Source organism: Eschrichtius robustus, chromosome 1 (assembly GCF_028021215.1).
Source record: "Eschrichtius robustus isolate mEscRob2 chromosome 1, mEscRob2.pri, whole genome shotgun sequence".
Taxonomy (NCBI): Eukaryota; Metazoa; Chordata; class Mammalia; order Artiodactyla; family Eschrichtiidae; genus Eschrichtius; species Eschrichtius robustus.
Window position 1 is genome coordinate 197,050,272 of NC_090824.1, and position 20,380 is coordinate 197,070,651.

At 42.1% G+C, this 20,380-nt stretch overlaps 1 protein-coding gene across 5 annotated transcripts in view; it reads left to right on the forward strand.

Moving 5' to 3' along the window:
- EPC1 (enhancer of polycomb homolog 1) overlaps nt 1-20,380 on the forward strand; it is a 93,099-nt gene that overhangs the window by 13,065 nt on the left and 59,654 nt on the right. For 4 of the 5 annotated variants that reach the window (XM_068562168.1, XM_068562170.1, XM_068562169.1 and 1 more), the window contains exon 1: nt 13,189-13,607. The exons of the other annotated variant lie outside the window; for it this stretch is intronic. In XM_068562168.1, coding sequence (XP_068418269.1) covers nt 13,455-13,607 — 153 coding nt within the window. In that variant the 5' untranslated portion in view covers nt 13,189-13,454. Of the gene's footprint in view, nt 1-13,188; nt 13,608-20,380 lie in introns of those variants that run through there. 5 annotated transcript variants of the gene reach the window in all.

Genomic DNA, 20,380 nt, shown 5'->3' on the forward strand with positions numbered 1-20,380 from the left:
CCAACAGCATAAGAGGGTTCCCTTTTCTCCACACCCTCTCCAGCATTTGTTATTTGTAGAGTTTTTAATGATGAATAGTCACATAAATTGATGGCTGACTATTCCAAGATGGTTGAATATTGATTTCCAACTTCATTATGGAAAATCTGAAATGATGAATAAACTTTCTGTTTAAGATAGTTAACCTGAAAATTAGTTCTTAAATATCATGGAAAGAGATGAAAATAAACCACTTTGTAAAGTAAATTTATGAAACATTTCCAGTATACTTTATTTCAATCATTTGTAAATCTGAAAATATAAAGATATAAAATTATTTTAAATGTTCCTTTCAAACCAGGGTATTCCAGAATATGCACACAGGGCATACCCTGTTTGTTTTTACACAAATTAAGTTCATTAAGGACAATACCATCTTTTTCTTTGTATCTCCCATGGTTCGTAATACAATGCTTGCACAGAGATGGAGCCCCATAAATGAAACAATGTTAGGAAAACTTATTAAAGTATATAAAATGTAACCTAGTTTTCTGATGTAATATTTAAACGTACTCTTCATACTTTCATCATACTTTTCAAATTGTTATTGGTTAAATTGTTACTATTATTGTTGTTATTGTTGCTGTTTGGTATTTTCTTCTCAGTGCTTGGACAATAATATTGTGTCAATTACTTTCTTAATTTATTACATAGAAATTCCCTGCACTTTCCCAGTGATAATATCAGACTAACTGCAGATGTTTTATTACCAGACTTAATTATTTTGACCATTTCTGCTTCAGCTTTTGCTTCAAAGTTTTTATCTTTCTTTCCATATTAATTCTGAATCTTTTCCAGTTTTAATGATGTATTTGTAAGCTACATGGATTTCTCAGATCACATTTGACCACACTTATGGCAAGACTGCTTCTACTAAGCATCCTTTAAGAACTTTTTGTTTAATCATCAAGTGTTACTAATTATCAACTAACACAGTATAACATCTTGACTCACTCATTGAAATTACTCTCCCTAAGGCATATCTTCTAGGACTTTATTTGCTCTCATACTCTTCATAAGGGCCTTCTATACTATGTAAACATATAGTCAGGAAATGCTGAAGGCATAGTTTCCATGGAAATCACATATCTCAAATTTAATTTTCTTTTCTTAGCTTTTTACATTTAGAAAATTTCATGTATCCCCATTTTTTTCCGACCAACTACGGCAATGGGGAGATAATCATAAAATTTGAGAGTTGGAAGCATAAGTCTTAGGCCTTTTTTTCAAAGTCGAAGATACTGAGGTCCAGGGAAATTAAGATCAAGATCACACAGCTAGTTGGTGGCAAAGCCAGGATTGGAACCTACATCTTTTAAAGTAAAATGCTAATAAATAAATATTTAATACAGATGAGATAGCCTAGTGTGAATTATTTTTTAATTCATTGATGACTCAATTATAAAAATGTAACATGGCTTAAAAAGCTCTTTGCTTTTAAAAACTAGTCTTAAAAACTCACATAATGGAGGCGATATTATTATAAAATTAGACTATTTCCTGTATACTTAAAATTGTTTTGTTTTTTATTCCCATGGGGAATTAAGAAAGACCATTATATAGAATATTGTTAAAAATTAATGCTGAAGAATCATTGTTTTTCAAGGAGAGCGTGAAAGTTTAGTTATTCAAAAAAACCACAGGCTATGGAACAACCCAAGAAAATAAAGGCAAAGAGAATTCTGTTAAGATGGAAGGAGGATAACAGATGCTGGAGAAACACGCAATAGTGTCCCCTACAAGCCTGATGTGAAAAAGTGTGTATGTGTGTGCATGCATGCGCCCACGGGCACTGGTATTTTTGTGAAGGGAATGAGAAAGGATGGGGGTTGGAAAATTATTCAAGAGGGAACACTTTTTTATTTAGATAGCATTTCTTTTTTTTAAGGTTTGGGTTTTGAATGTTTTTGTTCAAGAGAAAGGAGGACTAAACAGCTAGTGTAAACCCAGTGTAGCGTTTATGTTAAAATGAAGGTAATTAGGACCTGGGTCACCCTACCTGAGCAACCAATTTTCCACCCTCCACTGGAAACTATTTCTTAGTCTATAAGAAAAACACTCAGGTTTTTTGGTGAAATAATATCTAACACTTATTGAAATCTTAGTATCATGACAGGAACTGAAGCCATCTTGTAAGATTTTGTAAGGATTAAATGAGATCATGCAAGTAAAGCACACAGGCCAAAGTAAGAACTCAGTAAATTTGTTTATGTGGCTTGTTTATCTATTCCAAACAATACTTGGAAGTATGCACTATCTCAGTGTAGTGTGGAAGTTAAGAATTTTATCCAGATTCACAGAGCTAGGAAAGAGCAGAGTTGAGATTCAAACCCAAATCGTGTCTGACTCTGGAGGCAGCACTTTTAACCACTATATTACACTCTTTTAACAATTGTTCTTAAATCTCCTCCGTATCATCATCTGCCAGAAACCTTGAATGCTGCTTTAAAGGTAAATTAGTGAACAAAGCCAAGAAAACATTTTTATTTTCTGTTCTAAATGGGGGTTTAGATAAGGAAAAATTTGAGAAAACTATAAAAATTTATAACCATAAAAAATATAATACAGGTACATTTTTTATCTCAAAATAATTCAAACTTATCATAGATTTCCTAAATTTTTATCTTGTGCTAGACACTCTCTCTAGAATAACTGAAAAAATATGGCAAGATAAATTAAAAGTGGTGAAAGAAAGACTATTGAAAACTAAATAAAGTGGGTGAATTTTGGTGTTGTCTTGAAGATTTCCTATTTAAGAAAATGTCTAAAGGGCCCTAGACTAGCAATAAAATCTTCTGTGATCAACTGCACGATTTGAACAGCTGATAGATGTTCTGTTTCAATGTGTTATTTGGGGGCAAATACACCTATGCCCTTCCTAACCAACTATGGTGAAACTGAAATTAAATAACATATTCTTCCTTATATTTATATGGCACTTTGCAATTGTCAAAGATTTTTCACAATACTATCTCCTTTTTTTTTAACATCTTTATTGGAGTATAATTGCTTTACAATGGTGTGTTAGTTTCTGCTTTATAACAAAGTGAATCAGCTATACATATACATATATCCCCATATCTCTTCCCTCTAGCGTCTCCCTCCTTCCCACCCTCCCTATCCCACCCCTCTAGGTGGTCACAAAGCACCGAGCTGATCTCCCTGTGCTACGCGGCTGCTTCCCACTAGCTATCGGTTTTACATTTGGTAGTGTATATATGTCCATGCCGCTCTCTCACTTTGTCCCAGCTTACCCTTCCCCCTCCCCATGTCCTCAAGTCCATTCTCTAGTAGGTCTGTGTCTTTATTCCCGTCCTGCCCCTAGGTTCTTCATGACCACCTTTTTTTTTTTTTAGATTCCATATATATGTGTTAGCATACGGTATTTATTTTTCTTTCTGACTTACTTCACTCTGTATGACAGTCGCTAGGTCCATCCACCTCACTACAAATAACTCAATTTCATTTCTTTTTATGGCTGAGTAGTATTCCATTGTACACATGTGCCACATCTTTATCCATTCATCTGTCGATGGACACTTAGGTTGCTTCCAGGTCCTGGCTATTGTAAATAGAGCTGCAATGAACACACAATACTATCTTATTTGTTCTTCATAATGGTCTATGAGGGGAGGAGAAAAAGTATTCTCTTAGATAAAGCATACGAGAAGCTCAAGGCCCAGTAATGAAATCATTTCTATAGGCTCGTGCTGCTGGTAAATGGTGGGCCTTAGATGAGCATCTGCATCTTCCAACATGGAAGCCAGTGTTCCTTCCAGTATGTAATGCTGTGTCTCACTACACTATGTTGCTACTTTTAATACAAAATGTTACATAGCATTGGACTCTTTTTTCACATAGGCTCACCCTGAGAGAAACCCTAACAACCTGTGCAGAGAGGCCCTGACCCCCTGGGGAGGTGGCTTGACCAGATCTGGAGATTAAGCAGTCACTGGGCCACCGCCTGGTCAATCAATTGGCAATGGGGGGAGGGGGTACAGCAGAGGTCCTTGTAGATTTCAACAGAGGAAACAAAACTCCGAAATGGAAACAAAACAAAAAGATGAGTGTAAGAGTTTACATAGATTAGTTTATATATGTATCGGTCTCTGGTTTCATTTGAGGGTTTCTTAGTTTTGTTTCCTTAGCTAAGAGTTTTGAAGCCTTTACAATGAGTGTTATGTTTTAGACTGTATGTACAAAAGTAAAGCTCAGAAAAGTAGAATGACCTATTCAAAGGAATAGAATAAAAAATATCCTTAAAAAAATAGCTCATGTGGGTTGATCCTGACTTTTGTGTCAGGTCCCTGCTAAACTCTTTGCATTAATGATTTCATTGAATCAATGTAACAACATAGGTGATAGATTGCATCATGATTCCTATCTTATGCATGGAGAAACTGCAGCTCCAAGAGCATAAGTAAGAGTAAAAAAAAATAAAATAAAATAAAAAAACTCTCTGAATCAAAGTTCAACATGCCCTTTTTAGTGGAGACACTTTTGGAAAGAAATGTAGCTAAACATTTTAGTTAATTTAGTATTAAACACCAAATATATTGCCAAAGTATAGCGACCTGCTCAATTCTAGTGCCTGTCTTATTTGCACTGTTTTTACCAGGATAAAAATCTTAAGTGTTAATAAAGATACATTTTTACATTTATAAGAACTTTATGTTTTTTCAAAGTTCACATGTAAGACTTCTTAAGTAATTAGATAACTTGATCAGATAAAACTTCTCTTTCCTTGAATTGCCTAGGTTAGAATTTCCCAAGGTACGCTTTTAAAAAACTAAAGGTAATAATTGATAGTACATGCATGGTAAGGGGTTGCAAGGTGAGATAACTTTGGAAAACACTGTTCTAAGTAAATAAATTTCTGCAGGACTTCTTTGAGCCTATACATTGTGAGCCTATATGTATTTTAAAGAGAAAGATATAATAGGCAATATTTCCCTGACTTATCGGTTTTATATGTAACTCTTTATGGAACTCTCATCTCAGAACATAACTTCTGGGGTTAGTGTTTTATGAACCATACTTCTGAAAAACGCTAAGCTAACATTTGGGAAGAATATTTAATGAGGTGGGACTATCTCAAATTATACTGAGAAGTGAGGACCACAAAATAATATACAGTATTATTCCAATGTTATAAAATAAGAAAGTGAAAAACAAAAACAAAGCCAGAAAGACTGGAGGGAATAAAAACATCAAAAATTTAACTGGCTTATGAATAAATCTATTAACACCAAAATATATATCCAGATATATGTGTTACCACAGTGTCCTTGTGTCGCTTGTACCTAATAGTGTAGTCTAGTGTTTGGGAAACCTAATGCAGAAGAAATTTTAAGATCTGGGTGTGGCGTATGCTCTTGTCAGTAACTCACTTAAACAAGTCAGGTTGGTCATTTGTTTACTATTTCTGCAGCTTTAAAGATGGAAGATGTGGTTCACTTCCTCCTGTCACCAGGATTTTGTGAGGACTTGAGAAATAGCGCAATATATTCTCTTCTAACGTGTAATGTTGTGGGGCGGTGCTGATGATGTGTCCCTGGCTGTGTCCTGAGGCTAAGCTTTGCCTTCAAGATGCTCTCGCACCTGTGAGCGAGAACCTAGAAAAGTCTCACAAGGCACTTCGTTACTTGACCTCGCTTGACTTGCCTGGGAAATGACTGATTAACACGTTTCAGGCACTGCTCAGCCCGTGACTCCTTCAGCTCGCGCCTCAACTCACCAGAGTGAGTTTTCCGCCCACGTTGTCCTGTGGCAGTCGGGATTGCTGCGTCTCCAGGGGCCTCCTCATTGATCACCTCCTTGAATAGTCATCTGGCTTCTCCCAGCCTCCTCTGATCTTCTCCCGGCCCTTCCGCCTCTGCTGTCTTCTAGATGTTGGTGTTCCCCGCGGTTCCATCCCCAGACCCTCCTCTTCATTCCATGAATCATTCTTCACACCCATAACCACACTCCTCAGGTTTGAGACCATTCACTTGCCCTTCGCATCTCTGGAAGAGAGGAGGAACCGGACCCAGAGTGCTTATCTCAGCAATCGGCACAACGTTACTCAAAGTATCGTAAAGAAGAATACATGTAGTGAAAGTAAAACTTTTCTTTCCCTAATATTACGTTTCAGATGAATATAGAAGTAATTTCCTTCCTTGAGTCATAGGAGCAAAGGCAGTTCACACAGTCTCCCTCTTGAATGCTTTCTTCTCTGTCAAGGTCTCTTTGTCCACCACCCACTGGTAACTTTGACTGCAACATTTCAACATAAATTTCTACTTCATTAAAGAGCTTTTTTTCTTGTTCCTCTAAGTTTCATCCCTTCACCCCTCATGTACCATTTATACCATACTGACCTGTGTAACACTGAAGTAGTATGTTTCATATGCTCAAGATTGTAGGGCACCTAAAGGTTCCTACATTTCCTTCTCTCCTCCCTCTCGTTTTTGTCCTTCTGCCCTTACAACATTGGACCCACACGTAGGCTACAGTGTCTGTCAGTAAGTGCCAGTCACTGGATTAAATAAGGCAACAGTAATTTAAGGGGCCTCCCTGGCAGCGCAGTGGTTAAGAATCCGCCTGCTAATGCAGGGGACACGGGTTCGAGCCCTGATCCGGGAGGATCCCACATGTCACGGAGCCACTAAGCCCGTACGCCACAACTACTGAGCCTGCGCTCTAGAGCCCCCGAGCCACAACTACTGAGCCCATGAGCCACAACTACTGAAGCCCGTGCACCTAGAGCCGGTGCGCAATGACAGGAAGCCACTGCAATGAGAAGCCCGCGCACCGCAACAGAGTAGCCCCCGCTCGCTGCAACTAGAGAAAGCCCGTGCGCAGCAACAAAGACCCAACGTAGCCAAAAATAAATAAATAAATTTATTAAAAAAACAGTAATTTAACATAATCCAGTTTAGATAAATACTACGAAATACATATTTTTAATATATGTGGTTTACTTTTTTTCAATTTTTCTTATTTTCTAAGATGTACTTTTATTCTTCTGGAAAATTAATTGTTGGAATATATGACATTCCTCTCAAGTACTAAATTGTTACTGTTCGAGTTCCAAATGATTTCCTATTTATGAGTCCCACCACTTCCCGAACTGCATCTAGTCGTGTCCTCATTAAAATGCTGCCACAGAGGTCTCATCAGCTGCCCACCAGGACGGTGAGGAAAAGATCGGATGATTTAGGGGACCTGGGAATTACGAAAGGCCAGGCCTAAAAATGGTCAGACTTAACCGATCACCACCTGCCCCCCACCCCGAGCAGGATGGTGGTCTAAATATTGGCAAAATCCTTGCTGTGCTAGGAGTAGGTTTTCTATAAATTTAGGATTTTACATTACACGATAAGATGTATCATATTTCATTATCTTTTCTTTTTTTCTTCTAACCCCAATACTGCTGGAACCATTCTGTGGATTTTTAAAAATTCTAACTCATTCTCAGACAGACCTGTTTGGTTTCAGTCATGTATATTGGAGACACAGTTAAATTGAAATAATTTTGAGTCTGTCCTGCTGTAGTTTGCTAGGATTAATCATTTGCCTTTTATTCTTTTTTTTTTTAATTTATTTATTTTATTTATGTTTGCCTATGCTGGGTCTTCGTTGCTGCGCATGGGTTTTCTCTAGTTGCTGTGAGCGGGGGCTACTCTTAGTTGCGGTGCGTGGGAGCACGGGCTTTAGGTGTGCGGGCTTCAGTAATTGTGGCACGTGGGCTCAGTAGTTGTGGCTCGCGGGCTCTAGAGCGCAGGCTCAGTAGTTGTGGCGCACGGGCTTAGTTGCTCCGCGGCATGTGGGATCTTCCCGGACCAGGGCTCGAACCCGTGTCCCCTGCACTGGCAGGCGGATTCTTAACCACTGTGCCACCAGGGAAGCCCTCGCCTTTTATTCTTTTAAGGTAGAGGCAGACTGTTTCTGGATATATTCTGAACTTTTTTATTTTATACAAAACATAGTTCTTAAATATTATGTACTGAATCCAATGCATAAATCAACTCTGTAGAGAAATCAGCAGTTCAGATATTGCTTCTGTGACACCCTATTAAATATGCTGCAACGCAATTGCAACATTTACTTTCTAACATACAACACATCCTAAAGGGCTTCCAGTTTTTATTTTCCTAAATGTTATTTTGGAAGAATTACTTGATGCCATTTCTTTATAGCTTATTATGAAAATAAAAAGAAAGTGAAGGAAAATGATTACTGCAGGTGAAGATGTATTTAGTACTTTTGCACAATGCTCTCAACTAGAGCACTGTATCATTTTTTTTTAATGTTGAGATCATTGTGCATCACATGTCTTAAAGAGATTAATTGCACATTTCCCAAGTAAATACAAACGCAGTATCTTACTTTATTCTTAGCTCTGTGAGGCTACAGGGATCATGTCTGGTTTATTATTGTTCTTCTGCACAAACAGCTTTGCCTAGCTGTCTGTAAACATCCAGGAAATATTTGTTGAATGCTTGAAGGAGGAGGAATCTGGACTCCTGCTACCCAAACTGGTATCAGGATTTATTATTATTATTATTATTATTATTTTTAATCTATTGTCCCATCAATGAGAGTTTATCTTCTTTGGAATTCTTCTCTGAGAATTTAACCTCAGAGGAAGTCGGTCCTAAAGTTAATCCATTTACACGATTCTTTGCTGTCAGCAAACAAACATGCCCACATCTCTCCCACCTTCAAAAACAACGAAACTGGTGGCCAGATACGTCCCCCTTTCTTTCTCTCTTCCTCCTGCCCTGATTGCCAAGCCTCTCTCTCGGCTCACTCCCAGCTCACTCCTCACTTCACTTTATCATCTGGTTTCTGGGGCTCCACTCTGGAGTCAGACCTCAGGGATTCTGGTCTCAGCGTTGCCTCTCACCAGCTTTGAGAGGCAGGACTTGCAACCTCTCTTAACAGGACGCACCTCATAGATATTGAAAATTAAGTGAGATGATGCGTTTAAAATGTACTTCTGCGCTGCCTGGCACACAGTAAACGTTCGATAAGTGGTAGTTATCGTTCTCACTGATTGAACACTCTAATAGGAGTTCAGAGATGAGAAAGATTGACGAAGGCTTAAAAATTATTTTGAATTCACCTAACTACTTACTCATTCTTCAGATTAGGAAATTAGAACCCAGAGAAGTGACGCCGTCAAAATTTCATGAAGGAAGATCACTGAGTTGCATTTTGAAGGATAACAACAGTAGCTTAACATCTATTGAATGTTTACTGTGGACCGGAGACCGTATAAATGCTTGACATGGATTGTTTCATTTGATCTTCAAAACATTCCTGTGAAGTAGCATTTCAGTAGCTAGAAGTAGATGGTCTGAAGCTGGACAGGGAGAATAGAGAGAAAGGAATAAAGAAAAAACCTGGAGACAGGAAAAACTTGGCCGATTTCTAAAGCTGGTGATGAGATGTAAAATCCAGAGTGAAGAGCTTTTTTGTCTTAAGCAGTAAGGAGAAATGATGTTGGAGAGAGTGAGGCAAAATTATGAGGCCTCGACAACCATGCCAAAAAAAAAAGAAAAATTGGCCGTAGCTAATGAGCAAAATCAATCAGTGACTTGGGGAAGGGAGGATACAGATGGAAATGGGGCTTCAGGCTTACTGATTTGGGGGCCTGCACCGCACCGTGAATGCCTGAAGGGCGGTCTGTTCTGTATCTTCATATCCCCAGGGACCCACAGCCTCGACAAGCCACCGTTGGTTCCCAGCAGCCACTGTTAGGAGAGCGGTAGCCCCGTCGCCTATAAAGTAGGAGTTTCATCGAGGCTTATTGAAGGAAGGAGCGAAATCAAGGAGACTTGGACTTGGAGGTTGTTTCTAGGTGGGATGGGATGAAAGCTGAGGTGACGGTGAAGACAGCGGGAAAGGAAATAAGGAGGCAAATCCTAGAAACAATTTCAAAGAGCATTTAATGGGACTTGGGCACATACTGGGCATAAACTAGTATCCAGAGCTGTATTTCAGGTTTACCATATATAGCAAAGTGCAGCGTCGGAGCTCTAGCATTTGACATATTCTCGTTGTTGTTTAAGCAGACGTTTCGTATGTGAAATCAATCGCAATGAATCATGTTTCAAGGTGATGAGCTTATGAGTGATTATTATTACTGTTAAAACATATGTCTCCTTCCTTTCTACTCCTTCTCCCTCCACCCAAGTTCTTGCCAGTTTTATCTTATACCTGTGTTGTTATCATCTCCTACTGAACCCTGGCCAAGTCAACCTTCTCATCTCCACACACACCTGGCAGGTGCCTCTGCCCCGCTTTCTGTCCATAGAGTTGCCCTCTCCCACAAAGACCTTTTCTTCTACCATTTCACTCCCGTTACCAGTTGGAATATTAGCCATCCTTCAGAACCAAATCACACGCTATCTTCCCCATAATGTCTGATCAACCCACCTGGAACTGACTGCCTTCTTTCTGAACTCCCAGAGCACTGCATGCCACCATCCTGCCTGGTCCTGGTCATTTTGTTAACGGGGTGACCCCTTAGCAGGATCTTATTTGTATCCCCCGCCATGATGGTACTGTGTGTTGCCTACTTATTCAATAAAGATTTGTGGCGTGAATGAAAACTATTTTAAATACTGCAAGTTCCTTCCCAACCAAAAGCTTCCCTTTGGGGAAAGGCTAGTATATACAGCTTTACATTAGTATGTATCTTTTGCAACATTGCGAATTTCATCTCACTCTTGTTGGGGGTACTTAGAAAAAAAGGGAAGTTTGAGTTGGGAATAGAAAAAGTGAAAGACAGTGCAGGATTAGCCATTTTTGCAAGGGACCTTTTGGTTGGATAAAGGATGCTGAGGAAAAGTAAACCGGAGCCTTTATTGCTGCACTCCTGCCCCATAGGAGGGAGGGAAGTGAACTGAATGTAAGAGGCTTGGGACTCCAGCCTGTGGGTCTGTGGGAACCAAGTAAGACCTACAAGTCAGAAATCCAGGGCACTGAGCTGGATGGGTACCGGTGGTAGAAAGAAAATGTCTCTCGGCAGGCAGATCACCTGCAAAAGGCAAGCTTGATTGGTAAGCATGTCTCTGAAACTGCCACGGAGGGTGAGTCTAGAATTTCTAGAGAACAAGGAACTTAGTTGTATAGTGCCCATTATTACTAGTGTAGGATATGGAGAATGTTATCAATAGGCTGTTATTTTAATGAAGGTTTTATATATTTTTTATATTCACTTTCTTGGTGGTTCACTCATGACTTAAGACTCTATTTTAGTTCTTAGGTTCCTCAATCAACCGAATTCTACTACTAGGATTTTCAGAAATCTAATATAGCAGGCTGGCGAGGTTTACTGTACTAATATCCAGCATTTTCAGAACTGTTCAACCTGGCTAATTAAGTGTCACGGTCCGCAGTGCGGTGAGGATCCCAGAATGTGACACACCCTCGCCGGGCTCTGGGTCTTCCCACGTGCTGCTCCCCTGGCCCAAGATACCTTTCTTCTCTTCATTTTTGCAACCTTGACCCATACTTACCCTACACAGTTTTTACCCCGATATCATCTCCTCCAAAAAGCCTCTCCTGAATGCTTTCATTAGAGCCACTCACTCCCCACGGATTGGGTGCCACTCCTGCCTGTTTCCAAATAGCCTGAGCTCTCGCCCTCACACTTACCCCAGGTGTGGCAGTTGCCATCCACCGGTCCTGCTCCCACCGTGTAATCTCCTCCGGGAGTCCTGTGGGTGCTGAGTAATTAGCAGCATACTTAGAGGGCCGTGAAGTCTCAAAAAATGTTTGCTCATTGAATGAATAAATGCATCGTCTTAGAATAGGACATGTAGATGAATGTCCATCTGCCGCATGGGAGGTGAGCTGTCAGTATTAGAGCTTGAGGATAATTTTGGCGACCTGCAATCTGTTTTCTCCCCACCCCAGAGGGTGGTAGCGAAGCCAGCCTGAAAGACAGCACTTTGCTTCTGTGCCTTAAGCCGATAACAGTTCCCATCCAATCCAGTATTTAAGAATAGTGATTATTTTTACTAGGTATCCCCCGGGGAGAAAAGTGGAGATACAGGACATTTTTGTGTCTCGGCAAATATTTGAAAATTTGCTGTCAAACCTATTAAACCCACCGCAACAGTCTTTCGGATTTATAAAATATTCTACTGCAAAGAGCTCTCTGGATACTCATTTTCGTGTGTAATATAAGCCACATGGTAGCCATCACATCCATCTAAATCTCTTCTAACAATACATCTTTTCCTTTTTTTTTTTTAAGTTTTCTCTTTTTGGTTTGACAGGAGCACTATAGGTCTTCATATAATTCAGTTGTATAAAGTTTTTCAGAGGACAAATGGTAAGTGTCAACCCATGGCTATGTTGAAGCAGCATTTTCTTCCAGTGTAGAAAAATCATCCGGCTCTCAAATTCTGAACAGTGTCTTGCTTTAAAAAAATTTTCCCTGAAGGTTACGGTGTCCAATAATTATTCCCTTTGCTTCGATGACAGTAAAAGAGTGCGGGTCGATAAAATGCAGGATGAAAAAAAAAAAAAAAAAACCCCATCAAAACCCTACTTTGGAGCAACGTAGGACGCCTCCTGTTTACACGGAGCGCAATGATGGGAACTGACCCAGGATCCACGCGGAGCCCATCAAATGCAATCCAGAGTTTCGTTAGACGTAAAGATAATGGCTGGTAAAAGTTCCCGCAAAGTAGCATCCTGCTCCGAATGCCGTCTGCATTTTCGTTATAAGACGTGAAGCGCCGCGCCGGCCCGGGCTGGGGACGCCCGCTCTCCCACTCCCGGGCCGGGCCGCCGGCGGTGACAGGTGCCCGGGCAGCCGCCGCCGCGCCGAAAGCCGGCGCGCGAGGGGCGGTCGCTTCCCTGCACCCTCGCCTGTCAGCCAACGGCGCCGGGCGGGAGCGAGCGCGGGCGGCGGGCAGCGGGCGCGCGGGGCGGGAAGGCCGGCCGTGGACCCCGGCGTCCGAGCGCCCCGCGCGTCCCGGCCCGGCCTCTCGGCGGCCGCGGGGGCGGGGGCCGGGCGGCCCGGCGCGGGGAGCGGGGCCGGGCGCCGGGGGTTGGCGGGACGCGCGCTCCGTGCCGGCGCCCGGCCTCGAGCCCGCGCCCCCCCCCCCCGCGTGCCCGCGCCGCTGCGCGATGCAGTGTGGGGAATGGCTGGGGTTGGCTGAAGAGCGCACAGTGGAGTTTTAATGTCCGCCATGTTGGCCATGGCGTATTGAGGAGAGCGAGCGAGAGAGGAGCGGAGCGGCTCGGCCTCCCACCTCCCGGCGGCTCTGAGTGCCCGGACGGCGGGCTCCGCGCTCCGCCCCTCCAGTCCCCGGCAGCGGCGGGCGAGTGGGGACCGAACCCCCGGTTCTCCATGATCCCGCTGGCCGGGGCCGTTTCCCCAGAGCGGAGAGGTATCTGCTGCGCCTGAGATGAGTAAACTGTCGTTTCGGGCGCGGGCGCTAGACGCCTCGAAGCCGCTGCCGGTTTTCCGCTGTGAGGATCTGCCCGACCTGCACGAATACGCCTCGATAAACCGGGCCGTGCCGCAGATGCCCACCGGAATGGAGAAGGAAGAGGAGTCGGTACGTGTTAACTCCCTTGCCCGACCCGCCGCCGGGCCCCGCTCCCTCCGCTGCCTGCGGCGGCGGCGGCGGAGCGCAGACCCACACAAAATGGCCGCCATCTTCTCTCCGCCGCCGACTCCCGTCGCCGGCGGGGCCTTTACCCCGCCGCCCCCGGCCTCCCCCCCCGGCCGCCGCGGCCCGGCGGGGCCTCCTCTCGTGCCACCCGCCGACCCCGGCCCCTCGGACCCGGGCCCCGCGGAGTTCGGGCGCCCGCAAGGCACAAAGGGGTCACGTGACGAGGCTGCCGGCAGCCATTTTGTGGTCGGAGTGCTTGGGCTGGGCCTTGTGCATCCGGAGAGGGAGCGGGCGGGCGGGCGGGCGGCGGGGGATGCGGCGGCCGGGCCGCGGAGGCCCCGCCTGCAGGCCTCTCCGCGGGCCGCTGGGTGGCGCTCTGGGGCCGGCTCGGCCTTCGCGCGCCGCCGGCGCCGGCAGCGCAGGTTCCGGGCGCTTGGGGGCCGTGCTCTCCCGGCGGCCGGGGAGGCTGGCGGGGCCGGCGCGGCCCACGTGGAGCCGCCGAGGGGCCGGGCGGGGGCGGTGGGAGCCCTGCCGCGGAAGGTCGCGGCCCCCGAGCCGCCCGGAGCCGACTTAGGTGCTGCGTCCTCTTTGTGGGACTTGTGCCTCCATCCCTCCCCAGTCCTACCTGGTCGGACGACTCCTCCTCCTCCTGACTTTTCCTTTGATCCTTGAGAATATGTTGCGGATTTTGGGGGGCGGGGTACTACGTGGCTCTTCTGGAGCCTGTAACGTTATTAGTTGCTTTCCTAATAGAACCTGAGTCCGCCCGATGGCTGGGTTTCTCGAGCTAGGGGAGAAAGGCCCCGATGTAAGCAGGTGTTAAGAGATATACCTGTTGGAAGAGGGCTTTCTTAACCCGCCACCGAACTCAGGTTAAGTGAACCCCTTCCTAGAAATCTTAACCTGGAGGTGTTTCGGTTGGGGGGGTTTCGGCATGTAAGTGTCGACGGCTCCCGGACGCCGTACCGCAGCTGCGTCTCTCCCCGCTCGTGGAAGTTGGGCTCAGACCCACGGATAATAGGCTCTTCCCCTCGTTCCCCCAGGTCCTTGGCAGGGTCGCTTGATGGCTTCTCACCCTAAGGAATTGCATACCTTGGTTTTCAGGTACAGCCACTTAAACAGGGGGCAGTGTGTTGACAGTTCCAGGAAGTCGAGGAGTCGCTGGATTGGTGCTACAGTTTTGTGGCGGAAAATCGTTCTGTCATACCTGTGTTTGGTGCTGTAAGAATTTTTAAAATGCAGAAATCCTGCTCTGTAATGTCGATTTCGAAAAATAAAGCTGTTTAAACTCTTTGGGTTGTTTGACCTTTCAAAGTCGAATAGTGGTGACCGTCGCATGTTCCTTCCGAGAGTAGTGTCTTAGCGTGTGGAGTAGTTGAGATTGTCCAGCGCGGTCCCGACCTTTAGCACGTTGCCTGTGAGACACCACCTCTCGACTTGTTGCACTTGTATCAGCGGCAGAGTAGAATGGTGCCGCTTGTTTATTTTTAAATAAGTGATTTGTTTTTAAGAATTAAAGTACTTGTGACTGCAGAATCTCGTCTTTTGGTTTTATTTTTGTTTCCAAGTTTTCCAGATAATACTTTCAAGTTGGGGTGTCGACGGTAACACTGCCCTGGAAATTAATTGGTAGTTCCTGTTCTGCAGCCAAGAAAGGGGAGAGCTTTGATAAGAACAGATACCACTGCAGCACACCTTAGAAATTCAGTGAACTCTTGTTCCTCGGAACACTTTGGACTGTCCCAAGGGCCCCAACCTGAAATCAGAGCTGAGCTCAACTGAAGTATCAAGGCTTATGAAGTTTTTACGGATCATTTCTGTTCACTGAAATGATTTTGACGTTTTGTAGTTCATTGTTTTCTAACATGCGGAGTCCCTATTTTTGAGGGATTTTTTTTTTTCCCCCTTCAGACTACCTTTTCCCATCGTCCGTGTAGAATTTGTTTCACTTCACATCCAACCAAAACTATGACCAGTGAAACATAGACTTCAGGAATAGACACTGAACTGAACAGAAGAATGTAAACAGTCCCAGGCAAACAGCTGCTCTCCAGTCCTGCGGCGCGTGCTGGCGGGGGGAGGAGGCTCTGTAGATCACAGGATTGAAAGTAGCGTGTTAGCCCTGAAATGTATACCAAGCACAAATAAAGGTAATTGAATTACGGGTTATAGCCTGAGAAGAACACACTTTTTGATAATTTGCTCAAGAATGATGTGCTTCTTATAAAGACGAACTTATGCCTCCTATTGACACGTCAGGGTCAGGAGCGATCTAGAACCTGAATTGAGTGTCTAGTTTAGAAAACGTGTAATCCTATGTTGATCATGAAAGATAGGGCATAATTAGATGAGGACAGTATTGCATATATGTCACCTCATTAAGAAGGCATTTTATGATCAAATATATCTGGAAAATTGTCATGTGAACTGTACCTGCTAACTGTTACCATATTTTGTTTCTGTGGTAAACGTGGCAGAAATGCTAGGTCTAAACACAGGGAAAATAACACTTATTAAAATATTCCCATTTAACTAATTTTAATATAATAAGCTGAAAGCACTGCCTTAATTAGAAATGCCTCTTAATTTTTAAGAAACAACTTTAAGTAGAAGTCCCCTCCTCCCCTCCAAACATGAATTTTACTCAACTTTAGAACTTAGTTGTTAGTCCTTTTTTGATGAGGATTGAGAAATAACTCCAGATTGTAATAAACTGAAGGACTTGACTGAGACATAGATGTTAGAGATTCAGTGTCTCAATTGGTATAATGGGATACATTGTAACTTGCTACATCAAAAAGCAACAGTTGATAAAGGCTTTGATTTAATGAATAGCAAGTAATTTTCACATCATGGGAAATCAATAGGCTGTCAGCTCTAAATATGAAATAAATAAGTACCTTAATTTAAACACATTGGGGGGGGGCAGAGGTTGCCCCATTATAATTTTTTAACATTTTAATTTTAAGATTACAATCTTTAAGGTTAGAAATGTTGAAATACTACTTAGTGCCATGGCTTCACCTTTCAATGAAAGGGTAGTTTTCCCAAGATATCAGTACAATTGAATGTTTTCGTTACAGTTGGAGCTTTACGTTTTCCTTTATGGATACTTCTCACTTTAGGAAAGACATTCTGAAAAAGTTGGTTTTAAAGTGATACTCAACAAAGTGGAGCTGCTTGGTTCCTCTAGTAGTTGAACTGTTTTCATTGGGATGCCAGAGTGTGTGACTCCATTCAGTGTAAGGGGTGGAGGCTTAACCTCGCTTCTCCAGACGAAGGGGAGGACGGGGAGGACATCGGTGATTAGAACGTCAATGATGATACCGCCTTGTTACTGCCCTACGCAGCCACCTTTGGGACTGTGGGGTGTCGGGCCCAGCCATCGCAGTCCAACACCTGGTTTTAATAGGGTTCTAATCAGGCATGTAGTCTCAATACCCCTGTCTTTCCTCTCTTCAAACTGTATCCTTCATTAGTGGCCAGTATACAACGTTATGAAAACCAGGTTTGTAAAGTAGACAGGTAGGTGTTTTTTGTTTTCAGTTAGGGGTTAAAGTGGAAATACGTACATATCTCTGTTCAGAGGAAAAGTAGTTAAGCACTACACTTTCAAAATGATAAAAATCTAGTTTGTTTTATAAAAACAAGCTTAAATCACTTTAAGTGATAAGTCTAAAAGTTCAATTTCTCATTTTTTTTAAAGAAACTAAGAATCCTTTTTTCCTTTAAAATTTTGTAAACCAAGATTTCTTAGTCCTTAATCTAGATTCCTCCATTCTGTCCACTGCATTGGAAGTGAAAAGAAATATGTGAAGTCGCCACTGTACTAGAAGCAAAGCTTAATTTTTACAGCTAGTTTGAATTAGAAAGGAATTGAGGATATTTGGGGTTTTCCATTAAGTAGCAAATAATTAAAGTCAAAGATAATTGAGAAGCAATAATAAAGTCTAGTTCCAACTTTCTATCCTGCCCAAGATATTTTTGAGTGTGTCAGCTGGGTTCTGAGGGTTATGCGGAAATGATGCTAGAAGTAGTGAATTCCCGTGATACGCATATACAGTTTTGTGACAGTATATTTTTCTGGGGAGAAAATTCGTATTTGTCATCAGTTTCTCAAGGTATTGATAAAGGCAGAAAGCCCAAGGTTAAGATTTGCCGTTCTAGAAATTTCAACAGTCATTTTGGTTTCATCAGTATGGAAGTTATTACATAGACTTAATCAGAGAAGAAAAATTGAAAAATTAATCGGCAACTCGGGAAGACTGAGCACTCTTACCTACAAAAGGAGCCTCTTGAAAACTGTAGGGCCTGGTGCCTAAAGTGTTAATATTAGCTCTTGTTTCGGTGTGCTGTTTGATATTTAAGATTTTGGATTAGTACCATTTGTACTTAGACTTCATTTTCTTATAAAACAGTAATGAAAACTAATGGGCTTACGTGTCGAATGGTGTTTTGTGGGTGCTTGTGATCTGTAATGGAATTTGTGCAGAACTACCTTTTCTTTCTGTTAATCAACAGGACTTAATTAAAAGTGCCATCTAAATACAGGAGAGCTTAAATCTTGTAAATAAGGAATAATAACCTGTGCTTACGGGTTCATGAATTTGTGGCTAGGATTAAATATTAAACTAGCTATTCCTAATAGTATCTAAGACTAGGTTTTAGTTTAGTCTGTATATTGCATTCTACTATATCGTGGTCTGTAGTAGTAGTAGTGGGAGAGAAACAGATGGAAGATGTATGTGGATCTACATACGTACATAATGGCAAGAGATGAAGGTGTGGATTCTGACTGTGGGATTCCATTTTTCTGAAAAGTTAAGGGTACTTGTTATCAGCGATTGGTTAAAACATAATTTTAAAGTAGAGGGTAGCATTTTATATAATGGAATGATGGTATGGTTTGTGATTCTATTTCTTAGGAGAAGACAACCCACAAGGAAATGAGAATTTTATATTGTAATTTGGGAATAAAATGACTTCTGAGTTTCCAAGTGCAAAAGCAGTATGAAAGTATGAAATACATAGGCAGAACTAGATAGTGTCTTTTACTTTTAAAGTAAGCTTTTGAACCCTTGAAGTGTGACTTATATTAATACGTTACAATAACTCCTCTGTAAGAATAAATCAATTTACAGGGAAATCACCAGGAAGAGAAGCGATTCAGATGTTTTAAACAACTTGCTAGAACTACTTTTCAGTGAATTACTTGAAGCTAACTGTTGACTTCTGCCTATTATCTTGGTCAAATTTGCTAAAGCCTCTGATAATAGTTAATGATTTTGAGCAATTTCAGTATTTTAAGCAGAGTGGATACTTAACTTTGCACCTTTAAATGTATGAATTGAATTTCATCCACCAGCCCCACTGTAGGTAGATGAAAACCAAAAACAAACGTGCTGTTAATAAATCTACTGCGACCCATGGTCTGAGTTGTCTCTTTAATGAGTAGGGATATAATCAGTTCTTTAAAAGATAAAGCCCTTCTTCGATTATTTGTTGTCATGGAGGTTATCCTTAAGAAGTTGGTTCAGCTTCAGATACGCATGGTGACAGTTTGCTGAGCTTTGCAACACATTATTAAAGCAAATCATTTTGGTTGAATTTCCTTCAGTATGGCAAGTGCTGGCTGAAGAAGTACAACGCAGCCTTAGGGTAAATCCAGGGGCAAAGGTAAACTGAGGTTTGAAATATCCTGTGGGTGATTTACTAGAGGTTCAAATCTTCTTTCTATATTGGGATGAATTATTTTGATTATCTTAGAATCGCAAGTACCAGTTGTATATCCTCTGAGAGGAAGGTACTTCGGCATTTGTGGCATTTGACAAGTCACTTAAGCTTACTGGATGAACTTTAGTTTCTTCATGTGCCAATGCTCTCCTGACCTACCTTATGTGGGAGGTATAGCTCTGGGGAGTGAGTCAGACGGTATCTGTGAAAATGCTGTACACATGCATTTCATTATTACCAAATACTAAGTGAATGTTCACGGTGGCCTTGCTTTTTGTTGCTGTTCAAAACTACTTACATTTGTACAATCCCTTGTATTTAGGATTGTCTGGTATAAATGTGTTAGATGTGTTGTCTATCCTCAGAGAGTCGTATGATGTAGTTGTGAAAAGTTGTGTCTTTAAATTTAGGTAATTATTAATTGGGAAAAGCATCAAGCTGGGAGTTACTAGAGCTAAGACCTCGTCCAGCTTCTGACTGTGTGTACACACGCGTGCTTGCGTGCTCTCACACACCCGGGTTTTCTTAACTGCAAGATGAAGTAGGGCCGTGATAGTTTCCTGTAGTAATGAGCATATTATGTTACCAATGCATTTAGGTCTGTTAACTTATGTATTTTATGTGTTTATAGAATAATCATTAAATCTTTAATTAGTTGATGGCTTCATTTGCACTCTACATAGACACAGTTTACACAGAAGTAAGTAACCTGGATGCATGGATAATTGGTTCCAGTTTAGTCTAGAAGGCTTATGTTTTAAAGCACTTAAAGAATATAAGTCGGTTGCAGTAGTCACAGAATGCTTTTATTGTTATGAGAGTTTGAAATTAGAATCAGAATACTGTATTGATGGTTGCAAATTTGTGCTTTATCTATAAGATAATAAGAGTCTGAAGGGGAAACAAAATATAAATATGGCTGTTTTGAAGTCTAAAGCAAGAATTTGATCATTGTTCTAATGGCTAAGTGAAGATTTTTGAGG